The 16,671-nt window shown below is 39.3% G+C and overlaps 1 protein-coding gene across 2 annotated transcripts in view; it reads right to left on the bottom strand.

The window, feature by feature from the left end:
- Positions 1–16,671, bottom strand: part of NSF (N-ethylmaleimide sensitive factor, vesicle fusing ATPase) — a 147,812-nt gene that overhangs the window by 104,149 nt on the left and 26,992 nt on the right. For both annotated transcript variants that reach the window (XM_045985642.1, XM_045985641.1), the window contains exons 3-5: positions 14,500–14,599; positions 10,679–10,718; positions 1,871–2,037 (exon numbers count right to left, since the gene is read on the bottom strand). In XM_045985642.1, coding sequence (XP_045841598.1) covers positions 1,871–2,037; positions 10,679–10,718; positions 14,500–14,599 — 307 coding nt within the window. The remainder of the gene's footprint in view (positions 1–1,870; positions 2,038–10,678; positions 10,719–14,499; positions 14,600–16,671) is intronic.

Raw genomic sequence — 16,671 nt, forward strand, 5'->3', positions numbered from 1 at the left:
TACATCAAAGTATTTAACAGTGCATGGCAGTTCTTGCTTTTTTTCTGTCTTCCCCAACTAGAAAGTAAGCTCTGTAAGAATAAGAAATGAGTGTATTTTGTTCTGATCGGCTGGGACTAAAATAGTAGCTGAAACATACTAGGTTATCCAGTAAGTATTTGTGCAATTAATTAACTGTTCTGTTAACTAATGAGTTCTTGTCTCAGCTATGGCCCTGGCTGTGTAGCCATGGGCACATCATTTACCTTCTCTGAATTTAAAAATTACACATTTGCAAAATGAGGAGGTTAGACAAGATAACCTCTGAGGGGGGAAAAAAGATAAACTCTGAGGTTCATTCCAATTCTAATACTTCTAAAAATAATAATAAATGTACTATCACCCTTTTCTATCAGTGATTCAGTTTCACTTGTGAGAGTTTGATTATCCTAATATAGGGATCATCCAGATGCCTGCCCTTGTTCTTCCAGATTTATGCCGTTACACTTAGATGACAGAATCCAAAGAAGTGACACTCCTTTCGTCCGAGAGCTAGTTCTTTCTACCACTTCTCTCACTGCCTGTTCCACATACGCCCCCAGATGACAGCCTGCAAGGACAGTCCAGGTAAGTCACTAGAGATCAGAATGCCGTAGCAGCAATTCACAAACTTTTTGGTTTCAGGGTCTCTTTAAATTCCTAAAAATTTTTGAGAATCCCCAAAGGGCATTTGTTTAAATGGATTATATCCACTGGTATTCACTAGAGTAAAAATTAGGACAAGAAACTGAAAATGTATTTGTTAATATAAAAATGACAACAAATTTACTATGTGTGAACATAAATGACATTTTAAATTTATTTAAAAAAAAAACACACCAAGTTCCAAAATAAAAAACGTAAGTGGAAGCAGTGGCACTGCCACATTTTTACAAATCTCTTTAATGTCTTGTTAAAGGAAGACAGCTGGACCCTCACATCTGCTTTAACAGTCAGTGTGCCGATGAGCTAGCACACATCACATAGTTTGCAAATCTCCACCATAAATTCATGAGGGAGTAAGAGGAAAAAGAGACATAACATCTTGGCATTATTATGAAAATAATTTTGACTTCGCAAACCCCCTGAAAGAGTTTCAGGGGTCCCCCAGAGGTCTCTGGACCACACTTTGAGAACTACTGCTATGGAGCTGTGAATTAAAGGAGGAAGGAGTCAGAAACAATTAAGAAAAGTCACAAAGCTGGAGAAAAAGTAATGATGAGGTCAAAAGAGCAATGATTATTTACACATTCAAACAAGCAGCAATTTATGAACTCACACAGCTTTTTAAGTAAAATTATAAAAGAACAGAATTTCTTCCTAGGATGTTAACAATATATTAACCGAAGTCCAAAAAAAAAAACGCAAGATCAGCATATCACTTCTAAGGATAAAAAATCTGGGCTTCAGATGTTCCATGAAAAACCTGAAAATATATATACCTAATTGTCTTAAGATTCTCAAGTTAGTTCACAATCAAAGAATTAAGAATGATTTTTCTACAGAAATATATCAGAGAGAGAGAAAGCCATCTGAGACAAAACAAATGTTCCACAAAAAGAAAAGTAAGAAATCTGAGACATATAAGTTTGCAGTGTTCCCAAATTCACAGAGGAAAGAGTTGCTGTAATGAAATATGACACTATAACCCTAAAAGCTACTATAGAATTTTTCTGACTGGACTCAGAGATTCAGTAAACAAATCTCCATCACTTTTTGCCACTCAACTGGATATATCTGTCCATATGTGAAGCTCCTCGCAATTTCTAAAAAGTAGAATTATTATTTTGGACAACTACAGGGGTTGGAATGCCTGTTAAGTGGGAGGAAATGAAAGAAAATTCAAAACCACCTGCTGTCCCACTGAGAACGCCTGGTTGTTGAACTGCTGAATGAATTCTGCTGCCATCTTGTCAGTATCATAAGGGTTGGAGTCAATGCTCTTTTTCTGCAGGAAATCAATCTCGATGGTCATTGTGCCAATGCATTGTTTCGCCTTGTCAAATGTATATAAGGATACTAGGGGAAAAAAGAGGAAGCATTTTTAAAATTTCAAGGACACCAAATACTTGCTGTTCTGTGAGTAATTACAAGTCTCACATAAATGAAGTCTAACAGAATTCGACCAAAAGGGGTTTTTCCATGGCCGTCACTAGAGGGAGACACAGGCAGAGATTGAAGAAAATAATAGAACCACTGGAAGTCTAGCTCCTCTCTGAATTAGGACATATTGAGCAGCACTCTATCTCTCCCTTTACCCTCACCCGACTCTCACAGTAAATCACAGCCCTTCCCACACGGTCTCTGCATCTTCCTCCTTCTCATTTAACAGAGGACAAAATGACAGCATGGAAGTGCCAGCGGAATTGACATAGCATGCTGCTTTCAAACCAGACTTTTGTTTGACAAAAGCAAGAGCTAATGTGAGAAGTGTGTGGACTCCTTTGCCCTAGCAAGTTAGTGTGTAGGACCCCCCGCCAAAAAAGGCTTGAGAAACAATATTTGCTATGCAGATTTGCTCCAGAGCAACTTAGAGTTTGACGTTTCTAATACTACAAGAATATTTACTGAGCACCTACTATAGCCAGCAAACTACAGTAAGTACTCCATGCACAACATGCAAAAGAAGGCAAGAACCATGTTTTTAACTCATCTTTGTATGAACAGCACATACCAGCAAAAAGCCTAATCTCCATGCTATTAATAAAGTAGGCAAGATAAAGGAACTTTGGAGTTGGAGTCTTTGTTTCAAAAGATTTTGTTAGGGGGCACCTAGGTGGCTCACTCAGTTAAACATCTGCCTTCAGCTCAGGTCATGATCCCAGGGTCCTGGGACTGAGCACTGTGCTGGGCTCCCAGCTCAGTGCACGGTGGTGGTGGTGGGGGGAGCCTAGCTTCTCCCTCTCCTCCTGGTTTGTGTTCGTTCATACTCTCTGTCACTATCTTTGTCTCTCTCAAATAAATAAATAAAACCTCAAAAAAAAAAAAGATTCTAAGTAAATCATCTAGCTTTCTGTGTCTTGATTTGTCACATCTGTAAAACAAGAAGATGGAACTATGTAAAGCTTTATGTTTCTTCCATACCCTATATTGTGTTCTAACCTTATTGCTTATAATCTAGTCAGTTGAGTCATATGTAAAAATTTTCTACAAATTCTCTGAATGAAATTGCTTGTATAATCATATTTTAATATTTTGGTTTGCCATTATAAAGGGGGATACACATAAAGATAAACATTTTCAAAAGCAAATTAACTAAGAAAGCCAGGTACAGAATAGAAAATTCACTGAAGATCAAAGAATAAGTTCAAATCTCAGCTGGAAGTTTCAATAGACTTTCCTGCCTCCACTTCTGGGTGCTTTGTTCTTTCTTAAGATTTTCTAGAAAGTAAAGGTTACATGTTAAGTAATTTTCATAAGCAAGAGAGCCTGTTTCCTCATATAGTGAAGATGAGTACAGAATGAAATATTTATGTAAAAATGAGCAACTTGGTGCAGCAGCAATTCCATTCCAGGTGTCTGTACCAGAAAGATTCCTGAACATTTATCTAAAAAGAAGTCTATAGAGAGGTTCCTTGCAGCATTATTTGTAATAGTCAAACACTGAAAAAACACTGATCAGTAGGGGAATGATGAATAAAATGTGGCATATTCAGAATGTGGAATATTGTACAGCAATTAAAATTAAAACTTCACATGTATTTAATTGTATAATTATAAATTATATTGTATGTATATGTATAATTTAAATGTTAAAATATGTATAATTTAAATGTATAAAAGATGGATAGACTATTAAAATATAATATTGAGTAAAAAATCATACTGCAGATTCATACAGCATGATACCATTCTGTGCATTAAAGATTGAAAAACAATTCTATAATGTCATGATGTGTATTTATGGATGTGTGTATTTATATATACACATATACCTATGTGTGTATTGTATATACATGTGTGTATCATCTGTGTATCAAAAAACTTGAATAAGTGTATTAAAATACAGTTATTACTGACTACAGTTTTCTTTTTTAAGATTTTATTTATTTATTTGGCACAGAGACAGAGATCACAAGTAGGCAGAGCAGCAGGTAGAGAGGGGGAAGAGGGCTCCCTACTGAGCAGAGAGCCAGATGTGGGGCTTGATCCCAGGACCCTCAGATCATGACCTGAGCCAAAGCCAGAGGCTTAACCCACTGAGCCACCCAGGCCCCCCCGACTACAGTTTTCAAATGTGCTTAAATTTAAGGTAGTGTTCCTAAATAGAAAAGACCAAGCTGTTACAATTTCAAATTCTGCGGGCAGTACCATGGACAGTACCACGGACAGTACCACGGACAGTCACGCAGGCAGCACCATGGTCAGCACCACTCTCAGCCCCAAAGGGACAAATGCCCTGAATGTTTCATACAGGAGCAAAGAAGGGCTATAAGGTTGAGAATGTTTCCTTATTTTATGATTAATAGAAATCTAATGCCAAAGACTAATAAAAATTATTTTTATAAGCAAAGAATGATATAGGCAGTTCTTTGAATAAACAGACATTACAATGAAAGGCATATACTATAATGGTCAAAAAGTGTTAATTGGACATCAGTCTGTAATACTTTTTTTTTTTTTGACAGAAAAAGATCACAAGCAGGCAGAGAGGCAAGGGTAAGCAGGCGCCCTGCTGAGCAAAGAGCCCAATGCAGGGCTCGATCCCAAGACCCTGAGATCATGACCCGAGCAGAAGGCAAAGGCTTAACCCACTGAGCCACCCAGGCGCCCCCAGTCTGTAATACATAAATATGAAAATGATTCTTCTAGAAGAGTCCTTCACACTAAAATTACTGCCTTGACTGAAAAAAATTCTCACCTTACAGACAAAACTCCTGTTTCAGAATCTTTGAATTAGCACTCCCCTTCATACCACATGTCCTATCCTATCTGTGCCCACATTGCTACTTACACTGAAACAGCTTTCTTCCTTTATGACCACAGCATCCACATCCTTCAGGCCCCCAGACTCTTCCTTGCTCAAGCTACCTCTACCTTAGTCCCACCTAATCACTTAGTTTTATAATTTTACTCCTTGTCTGTCTGATTCACTTTTAAAAAAATGATTTTATTTTTTTAAAGTAATCTCTACACCCAACATGGGGCTCAAACCCACAATCCCATGATGAAGAGTCACATGCTCTAATAACTGAGCCAGCAGGAGCCCCTGTTTGATTTGCCTTTTAAAGAACTGACTTTACAATCAAGACAACCATTTCTGGTAGCAGGAGAATGCTTTAAACACAATTTAAGTCACAAAACACATTTCTCAGCTCATCAAGATTTATAATCTTGAATTTTCATACCTTTTCATAACAGAATTTATCTACATTAAAGGTTAAATTTAGGCACTCTTTTAACTATATTTAGAAAAATAAGTTTGAAGAAACCTATGCCTCATACACACTTATTTTCTCACTAGATTTAATAAGCATACATTTTTATTTCTGCCAATGTCTATAAACAAACAACCCTGGTTTCATGCACTGACCTACTTCACTCTAGTGCTGAACTCCTTTGCTGTCTCAGCTTCTCACCAGGCTTCAGGTGAGGAAATTAGAGTTAACAGAATCAGTTATGTCATTGTTTCTCAAAATGTGGCTAAGGAATCACTTAACAGTGAGTGTTAAAAACACAGATTCATGAATCAGACTTCGCAAGGAGAGGGCCTGGGAATCTTTCTTTCTTTTTTTTTTTTTAAACAAACTCTCCAGGTGTTTCTCCCAGGCAAGTGTGGAAAGTACTAATTATGCAAATCTCTCCACCAACTACCCATATCTAAAGAAATTTCCTTTATTTCCACCGCCAATCAAAAAATTTTAGCCTTGGGGCGGCTGGGTGGCTCAGTGGGTTAAAGCCTCTGCCTTTGGCTCAGGTCATGATCCCAAGGTCCTAGGATCAAGCCCCGCATCAGTCTCTCTGCTTTGCAGAGAGCCTGCTTCCCTTCCTTCTCTCTCTGCCTGCCTCTCTGCCTGCTTGTGATCTCTGTCAAATAAATAAAAAAATAAATCTTTGAAAATAAATAAATTTAAAAATCTTTTAAAAAAAGAACAAAGAAAAATGTAGAAGGAGAAAGGGGGAGGTAGAAAATAATCATGAACTGTCATATAAGCAACAGATGAGAGTCAAAGGATGTCACTTAGAATTGACAGAACAGTTTTTGAAAAGGTCAAGAAAAAAAAAGAGGGAACTAAGGGATTATGAGATGTATACATGCAAAAGTAATCACTAAAACAAAAATATAAACACTCCTGGGGCGTCTGGGTGGCTCAGTTGGCTAAAGCCTCTGCCTTTTGCTGAGGCCATGATCTCAGGGTCCTGGGATCGAGCCCCGAATCGGGCTTCCCTGCTTAGCAGGAAGCCAGCTTCCTCCTCTCTCTCTTTGCCTGCCTCTCAGCCTACTTGTGGTCTTTGTCAAATAAATAAGTAAAATCTTAAAAATAAATAAAATAAACACTCCTAAATACCAAAATAAAAATTACCGATTAGAGAAACACAACTAAATGCAAAATAACAGAACTGAGATCTGTGAATGGGCTTAATAAACCTATTACATTTCAGATTAGCTCATAAAGCAAATCCCACCTCTACACCTGTATACCACAGACACATCTAAAACACAAAGATTAAGAAAGGCTAAATGTAGGGCGCCTGGGTGGCTCAGTGGGTTAAGCCGCTACCTTCGGCTCAGGTCATGATCTCGGGGTCCTGGGATCGAGTCCCACATCGGGCTCTCTGCTCAGTGGAGAGCCTGCTTCCCTTCCTCTCTCTCTGCCTGCCTCTCTTGTGATTTCTCTCTGTCAAATAAATAAATAAAATCTTTAAAAAAAAAAAAAGAAAGGCTAAATGTAGAGAGATGGGCAAAGATATACTGAGCAAATTAAAAGCAGTTAAGAAAGCAAGGTCTGTGATCCTAACATCAAAGTATAATTTACAACACATTAAATAATACAAAGAAGGACACTTCATGATTCTAGTAACCACAATCCACATTAAAAATATAACAGTTATGGGGGCACCTGGGTGGCTCAGCTGCCTTTGGCTCAGGTCATGATCCCAGGGTGTTGGGGTCAAACCGCCCATCAGGCTCTCTGCTCAGCAGGAAGCTTACTTTTCTCTCTCTCTCTCTCCCCCTACTTGTGTTCCCTCTCTCACTGTGTCTCTGTCAAATAAATAAATAAAATCTTAAAAAAAAAAAATTATGAATATTTACATACCAAATAACACAGAAACTACTATGTAAAATAGAAACTACAGGAGATGCAAGGAAAAATAGAAAAACACTAAGATTTTAACACACCACTCTCAGAGCAAAATGGGGTAAGTGACCACCAATAATAAGAATATAGAAGGTCTGAATGGTACAATCAGTAAAGCAGAGCTTCCAGATATACAGCAAACACTACACCCTGATAACAGAGAATATGCCTCCTTCTCAGTGCACATTCTTTCTCTGCATGTGGGTGTGTGTGTATGCACATATGAGATGAAAATGCCTGAGATCTAGGGGCGCCTGGGTGGCTCAGTGGGTTAAGCCTCTGCCTTTGGCTCAGGTCATGATCTCCGGGTCCTGGGATCGAGCCCCGCATTGGGCTCTCTGGTGGGGAGCCTGCTCCCCCCGCCCCCCGCCTGTCTCTCTGCCTGCTTGTGATCTCTCTCTCTGTCAAATAAATAAATAAAATCTTTAAAAAATAATAAAAATAAAAAAATAAAAAATGCCTGAGATCTACCCTCTTCTCAAAGTTTAGGTATATAATGTAATATTGTTAAATAGTCGCCATGCTGTACATTGGTCTCCAGAACTTATAACTGAAACTTTGTACCCTTTGACCAAATAATCCCCCATCTTATAAGTGTTTTCTTCAAAAATATCATCATCATGAAAGGAAAACTAAGAAGCTGAGGATCTGAGAAATGACAGCTAAGGACAATACATGGTCCTGAACTGGATCCTATACTGAAGGGGGGAAAAGTCTGTAAAGGAAGTAACTGGGACAATTACCAAACTGAATTATGGACTACAGAAGAAAGCTTCAATGTTTAGTTATATTAATGTTTCATTTCCTGAATTCAATTACTGTAACACTGCATCTTTGTTCTCAGGAAATACACACTAAAGTATTAGCTGTAAAGAGGAATGATTTCTGCAATGTAATCTCAAATGGTTCAAAATGTGTGTATGAGGGGTGCCTGGGTGGCTCAGTGGGTTAAAACCTCTGCCTTTGGCTCGGGTCATGATCCCAGGGTCCTGGGATCGAGCCTCCCATCGGGCTCTCTGCTCCGCAGGGAGCCTGCTTCCTCCTCTCTCTCTGCCTGCCTCTCTGCCTACTTGTGATCTCTGTCTGCCAAATAAATAAATAAAATCTTTTTTTTAAAAAATGTGTGTGTGTGAAGGAATGTGTGTAGAGAGAGAAAATGAATTTTTAAAAATATGATAATTGGTGAATCTGGGTAAAAGTAGTATATAGGGATTCTCTTATTTTGGCAAACTTTTCATAAATATGAAATGTTTTAGGCTTTAAAAGCAAGCAGAAAGGGGCATCTGGGTGGGTGGCTGTTGGCTGAGCGTCAGACTCTTGATTTCAGCTCGGGTCATGATCTCAGCGTCATGGCACTGAGCCCCAGGTCCAGCTGCTTGAAGATTCTCTCCCTCCCCCCATTCATGCACACTCTCTTTCTAATAAATCTTTAAAATATTTTTAAAAAAAGAAAAGCAAGCAGAACAAAAACCCGAGTTAATTATACTTTCTTCTTCTTTCCTTCTCCTGCTTGTGCCCATGAAGTTGGCATGAAACTATCTGACAAGAAGATTCAGACCCCATTTTCTCAATTTGCCACAGTGCCTAACAATGTCAGTTTTTGCTTATTAGCTTCTTGGCTTAGAATCCACAAGCAGCTTAGTCTTTTTTTATACCTGAAGTCATAAGCTGCTCTCCATGCCCTTCCCCAGTGAACTATGATGACTTGATACACACTTCATTTAAAAAAAGCACACCATTTGGGATGTCCAGTGGCTCAGCTGGTTAAGGGCTGGACACTTGGTTTTGGCTCCGGTCATGATCTCAGGATCATGAGATCGAGCCCACATCAGGCTCCCTCAATGGGGAGAATGCATGAGGATTTTCTCTCTCCCTCTCTGCCCCTTCCCTGTGTGCATGCACACATGTGCTTTCTCTTTAAAATAAATAAATAAATCTTTATTAAAATAAAAAATTTTTAAAAGTAAACCATTTGCTTAAATACTGCTACCTTTTTCTTAACTTAAATCTGATTTATCTTTCCAAACAAACACAGAAGAAAACATATCTCAGTATACAGTAAAATGGAATCAATACCAATTGATACCAATTATTACTCTTCAATATAACTTACTTTTTTTTTAAAGGTTTATTTATTTGAGGGGCACCTGGGTGGCTCTGCGGGTTAAGCCTCTGCCTTTGGCTCAGGTCATGGTCTCAAGGTCCTGGGATCAAGCCCCGCATCTGGCTCTATGCTCGGCAGGGAGCCTGCTTCCCCTCTCTCTCTATCTCTCTGCCTACTTGTGATCTCTGTCAAATAAATAAATAAAATCTTAAAAAAAAAAAAAAGATGTATTAATTTGAGAGAGAGAGAGAGCCCGAGCGGGAGGGGCAGAGGGAGAGAGAGAGAATCTCAAGCAAACTCCACGCTGACAGCAGAGCCCAAGGCGGGGCTCAATCCCATGACCCAGATATCACAACCTGAACTGAAACCAAGAGCTGGACGCTTAATCAACTGGGCCACCAAGGCACCCCCAATGTAACTTAGACTTAAAAAAAACCAAAAAACCCATAGCCATAATTTCAGAAAGTCCTATTCAACTTAATTCTAGGCAAGTCAAATTATCTCCGAGCTATTTTCCTTGACTTCTGATTTCTCCCCTTTCCCTCACTATCTTCCACACTGACATAAGAATCTTTTTTGAAGTTAGGATTTTGACAGGCTCGTTCAGAAATCCTCAAGAGCTCTCAACTGTCTTTGAATAATATCCAGTTTCCAGTTTGTACTTTTAGGCCCTTCACTAACTGCATGCCTTCATCACTTAATAGAACTCATTCAGGCAAATCCTTTCAATCAGGCAAACATACTTCCTAAGCACTGCCTATGATTTGCTTGCTCCCATATGAATGCCTTTGATTGATCTTATTTCTCATCTTAAGAGCCTTTCTTCCTTATCTCTACTATGTAATGCTTTTCCCCTACTTCATAATGATGCTCAAAACTCCAGTGCCTAAGAAGATTTCTCTGGCTGATTTTCCAGTCTCCAATCAATTCAGCCACTCCTGTTCTCCCTTAGCACTTTCACACAGAGTTCCCAATGCTAATACTTGTATACTTATTTACCCTGTACACATTCTGTGAGCTATGAATAAATGGATATTCTTTCCCCCCATTAGATGGCAATTTTCAGGCAGAATAGCAAGTCAAGAGGTAAGTACCATAACTATTTACTTTTCCATTCTCATATATCTAACCAGTAACTTAAATAGGATCAATGTTTGATGGTCTGACAACCAGTAATAGAAAATTTTAGAGATAACCTCAATCATGAGAAACTCATAAAGAAAATCTACATTAGGTAGCTAAAAACTATACCTACCTTCTATTTCTTGCCCAATAGAAAGTCCAGCCCATTTTCGCTGTAAAATAAAAGAAAGACACTTGAATATCAAATTAATCAAAATTAGAGAAATGAGAAAAAGAAGGATCTCTATGAACCTCAGCAAGAGGAACACATTCAAAGACCAAAATGTGGTTTACTGTTGTGTGTTGAACTGTGTTCCACAAAAAGACATGCTGCAGTCTTAGCCCAGATATTTCCATATCTGGAAATAAGGTTTTTGCAGATGCAATCAAGGTAAGATAAGGTCATTACCAAATTAGGGTGGGTGTAAGCCAATATGACCCAGTGTCCTTGCAAGAGGAAAAGAGACAGACAGATACATGGGGAGAAAAGTCATGTGATGATGTTGGCAGAGACTAAAGTGATACATCTACCAGTCAAGGAACATCAAAGATTTTTGGCAACACCAGAAGCTAAGCACGGAACAGATTTTTCTCTAAGGCCTTCGGACAGAGCATGGCCCCGCTGGCACCTTGATTTCAGACTTCTAGACTCCCAAACTGCAAGAGAATAAATTTAAGCCACCCCACTCTGTGATATTTTGTACAGCGGCCCTACAAAACATATTATTTATTTATTTAAAGGTTTTATTTATTTATTTGACAAAAAAAAGAGAGAAAGCACAAGCAGGGGGAGTGGAAGGGAGAGGGAGAAGCAGGCTCCCGCTGACCAGGAAGCCCAATGTGGAGCTCGATCCCAGGAACCTGGGATCATAACCTGAGCCGAAGGCAGATGCTTAACCAATTAAGCCACCCCGGCACCCCTAGGAAACATATTTATATGCTGTAGTTTACATCTGAACATCTATCAGAAAACATACAAAGCTTGCCTTTGTACAATAAAACTGGTATCACTGAGGATGTTCCTTTGTCCACTATACTATGCCGAAGGCCTTCGTAGTATCAGATAACATTTCGGTGTTCTAAATGTACAATGGTTACTTACACTGTTTGTTATAGTATCTCAAAAAGAAAAGACATTTGGGGCACCTGGGTGGCTCAAATGTGGGTTAAAGCCTCTGCCTTCAGCTCAGTTCATGATCCCAGAGTCCTGGGATCAAGCCCCGCATCCGGTTCCCTGCTCAGTGGATAACCTGCTTCCTTCTCTCTGTCTCTGTCTGCCTCTCTGCCTACTTGTGACCTCTGTCTGTCAAATAAATAAATAAAATTGTAGAGAAAAAAAAAAGAAAAAAGAAAAGACTTTCAATTCATGAAAACTAAACTGAAGCTGGTCAGCTAATCTAGCCTGAAACCCAAAATAGGGATTTGAATCATTAGATGGTTCTGATTATTCTTTGTACTAGCCAAAGGATTTTCAGGCATTTGCAACTAGTCTTTAGTTTCTCCCACGTCCAGAATGGTTACAATGGCAAGAATATGCGGAGGCAGGCCAGATTGTGTTTAGGCAGAAATTTAGGACTGGCTTGGTATGGATTCAAAATTAGTCACTACTGATAACACTTCAAAGAACAGTGAAAAAAATAATTTCTGGCCAAAAAGCCACTTTCTGTCTACTCATCAAGCAGAGTGGATTTGGGGGTGGATGGTGAAAAGGCTGCATGGTGAGTGTGTGCAACACCTGTTTTCCCCTCTAGCTCTCTCACCATAGGTTGCTTCTCCCTCCTCTCTACCCTCCATGCCCTCTTCTGTAATAGTCCATCTCACTTCTGGCCAATGAGAAATTTAGCAGCATGCTGAGCAAGTTCAGACTTTGTATCAAAAAGCGGCCACAATTAGGTTCTGTACTTCAATCCCAAAGACAGACTCAAAGGATGAAAGTAATAGTATCTATCATATGGGGTTGTTTTGAGAATTAAAGGAGCTAATATACGCAAGAGTATCTAGAATAGTACTTGGCCTATTGTATAGATTAGGGATTTTTTTTTTTTTAAAAGCAGAGACAAGGGGCACCTGGGTGGCTCAGTGGGTTAAGCCACTGCCTTCGGCTCAGGTCATTATCTCGGGGTCCTGAGATCGAGTCCCGCATCAGGCTCTCTGCTCGGCAGGGAGCCTGCTTCCCTCTCTCTCTCTCTGCCTGCCTCTCTGTCTGCTTGTGATCTCTCTCTGTCAAATAAATAAATAAAATCTTTAAAAAAAAAAAAAAAAGCAGAGACAAGAAGAAATAATTAGAAACCCCTTTTCTGACCACCAGAATTCCAGCTCTGCAAAAGTTGACAAACCCTAAAATATTCCAAACATCTAATGTGTAGAAACAAATGTGAAAAATAGTCCTGATAATCAGAGGCATCCAAACAGAGAAAAGGGAATTGCGAGTAAAGATGTACCATAATTTTTGAGGGCTTCAAAAGATCTCTAAGAGATCCCTAAAGAGTGTTTGATGTCTTTCCTTCAACCTCCAGGGGAGTAAATCAATGTTTATTAGCATACTAGAAGGTAGGGGTTGCATTATATTGCTGAGGACTGTGGGATTAGCAGCACAAGTAAGATGATAAGGGAGAAAAGGATACACACTAGTACTTGCAATGCTCCTCAGTTATGTATTAGGTGTCTGCAACAGTGCAAGGCAGTTTTCCCACCACAGAATCCTCCAACAATTATAAATGTAATCATTATCCTTCCACTCTTTAGGAAGACCAGCAAGTTACATTGTACTCTGAGATAGCAGCTACTCCTATCATATTCACTAGCGTGACATCACTGCATTTTTTTTTAATACTTTTATTTATTTGACAGAGAGAAATCACAACTAGGCAGAGAGGCAGGCAGAGAGAAAGGAGGAAGCAGGCTCCCCGTGGAGCAGAGAGCCCGATGCAGGGCTCGATCCCAGGACCCTAGGATCATGACCTAAGCCGAAGGCAGAGGCTTTAACCCACTGAGCCACCCAGGCGCCCCGACATCACTGCATTTTAAAAAGCACTATTATTAGATGTCAGTTTTATAATTTTTTTTCTAAGATTTTATTTTTTTTATTTGACAGAGAGAGAAAGCACAAACAGGGAAAGCAGCAGGTAGAGGGAGAGGGAGAAGTAGGCTCCCAGGGAGCCTGATGCGGGGCTCCATCCCAGGGCCCTGGGATCATGACCTGAGCTGAAGGCAGATGCTCAACTGACTGAGACACCCAGGAGCCCCTATAAATGTTAATTTTATATATTTTTTGTTACCCTATGAGTTAACATTAAAATAACTTGAGACTATCTGATAGCTAACTGCTATTACTGCAGAATTTTTTAAAAATTAGGAAAAAAACTCAAGGCAATAAAAGGCAAACATAGTAAAACTCACAATTAAGAATGTATCTTTAGGGGTACCTGGGTGGCTCAGTTGGTTAAGCATCTGCCTACAGCTCAGGTCTCCTGGGATCGAGCCCCACGTTGGGAGCCTGCTTCTCCCTCTTTCTCTGCCCCTTCCCCCTGCTTGTGTGTGCAAGTGGGTGCATGTTCTCTCTCTCTCTGTGTCTCTCTTTCAAAAAAATGAATAAAATCTTAAAAAAAAAAAAAAAAGAATGTATCTTTAGGGGCACCTGGTGGTTCAGTCAGTTAAGCATCCATCTCTTGATCTTGGCTCGGGTCAGGATCTTAGGGTTGTGAGATTAAACCCCTGTGTTAGGCTCCACACTGGGTGCGGAGCTGCTTCAGGTTCTCTCTCCCCCTCCCCCCCTCTGCTCCACCTCCCTTTAAAAAAAAAAAAAAAGGAAGTATCCTTAAATTCCTTATATAAATACCTAGATGTTTTTCTTCCATATGAATCAATACAGTTCCAGGATGAGACTTGCTTTAAATGAACTGATTTTTCCAGGACTTTTAAGAATGGAAGAGAATAAATTAGCCTCTGGGTTACCTGAGGTAGGCTGAAGGCGATGCTCCCTGGAACCACTGACGGATGGGTCCTCAGTGTAAATGTGTACCTGTGGTTGGGAGAGGTCCTCACAATCACATGCCTAAAAGACAGAAACACAGTTGGTGCTTCGTGTCATAGGAAATACAAACCATCACTTCCACTGCATGTGCTCATTTCCAACAACTGATGCTTGATGAGTACCAGGTGGAAACATGGCAGAGTGTTTGAAAGTCCTGAAGGAAAAGAACCACAAATTTCATTTCTCAAAACTGTCAGCAATTCAAAATGTTTTACAGGCATAACCTTGGGCCAAGCACACAACAAGGAGAATCAGGATCAAGTTCAAGAGAGTACATACCAATCAAAGTATCAACACCATTATATTTCCTCCAGTTTACATAAAAGTGAAGACAATGATTCAGAGTCTTAGATATTAAGTAAAAATTAGATGAATTTTCTCTCCTAGGAATTATTTCACACTTTAAATAGAACAAAGGGAAGAGAACCAAAGATAGAAGAATCAGGATATAACAGTCCAAAAAAAGTTAAGTTTTAGGATTATTCATTAAATCTCTGTAGGCTCTCACAATAGTTCAAAAAGAATAAAAAATTGTCACAAAATACATCAGCTTTCATATAGATGTCAAATATTTATTATTTCAAGGCATTTTTTGCTAATTCATTCTGCTCAGAAGTTACCCATAAATAGATAAAATATACTCATCATAACCTCCTACAACAAGAAATTGCCAAGGACTGCATGTGTGATAAAAGCTTCAAACTCGGGGCGCCTGGGTGGCTCAGTGGATTAAGCCGCTGCCTTTGGCTCAGATCATGATCTCAGGGTCCTGGGATAGAGCCCCGCATTGGGCTCTCTGCTCCGCAGGGAGCCTACTTCCTCCTCTCTCTCTCTGCCTGCCTCTCTGCCTACTTGTGATCTCTCTCTCTGTCAAATAAATAAAATAATAAAATCTTTAAAAAAAAAAAAAAGATTCAAACTCTATTTTGCAACAGCACTATCTGTTTTGAAATCATCTTTGAGGGAAGCCTGGGTGACTCAGTCAGTCAAGCATCTGCCTTTGGCTCAGGTCATGATCCTGGGGTCATGGGATCAAGCCCAGAGTTGGGATCCTTGCTCAGCAGGGAGGTGTAGGGGGGAGTCTGCTTCTCCCTCTCCCTCTGCTCCCCCCGTTCATGTTCTCTCTCTCACTAGCTTGCTTACTCTCTCAAATAAATAAATAAAATCTTTTAAGAAAATCACCTTTTAAAATGCTATGACTTTAAAAATATTAATGGTTAATGTTTCCATACATGTCATTTTGCCACTTCAAGTTCCTTATATCTGCTATATTTCAGGTAACGTAATCAAGAGTATGGTGAACATTTGACAAATATAAGAGAATTCCATAAACAGGGGCGCCTGGGTGGCTCAGTGGGTTAAAGCCTCTGCCTTCAGCTCAGGTCATGATCCCAGGGTCCCGGGATCAAGCTCCTCATTGGGCTCTCTGATCATCAGGGAGCCTGCTTCCCCTTCTCTCTCTGCCTGCCTCTCTGTCTACTTGTGATCTCTGTCAAATAAATAAATAAAATATTTTTTAAAAATTTAAAAAAGAGAATTCCATAAACAAATCATACTGATTATCTACACCTCAGTTTATACATAGAAAGTTCTGGGTTCAACTTAGCATTAAAGAATTTTTAGGACAAGGAACAATATTACTGCAATCATGTAGTGCAGCCCCTTACTCTAAAGCTGAAAACTAGAGATAATTGGCAATTCTAACTTTGTAAAACTCCTGGATTTTACAGATAGCTTTTTTTTTTTTTTTTTTTTAATAAGGCTCAGTTAAAATTCTGCCTAACTGTTCCTTATTAACCTAGTCTGCCATCTGGTGGGTCTCCTTTATCTCCTTACCTCTACCAGTCTCAGACGCATACATGGGTGGCACTGAACTTGGCAATAGGGTTTTTAGAAGTTCTGGCAGTGGGTGATGACAATAAATAAATGACAACAAAAAAATATGTATAAGTAAATACTTATAAATATTTTGTTGTGCATCTTGTAATTTTCATGTCTCTTAGATTATCATAGTAATAATTATCAAAATAGCTAATATTGATTGTGCTTATTAATGTACAAGGCACTGTTCTAAATGTTTTATTTATATAAGT

The sequence above is a fragment of the Meles meles genome, chromosome 18, assembly GCF_922984935.1.
Source record: "Meles meles chromosome 18, mMelMel3.1 paternal haplotype, whole genome shotgun sequence".
Lineage (NCBI taxonomy): Eukaryota > Metazoa > Chordata > Mammalia > Carnivora > Mustelidae > Meles > Meles meles.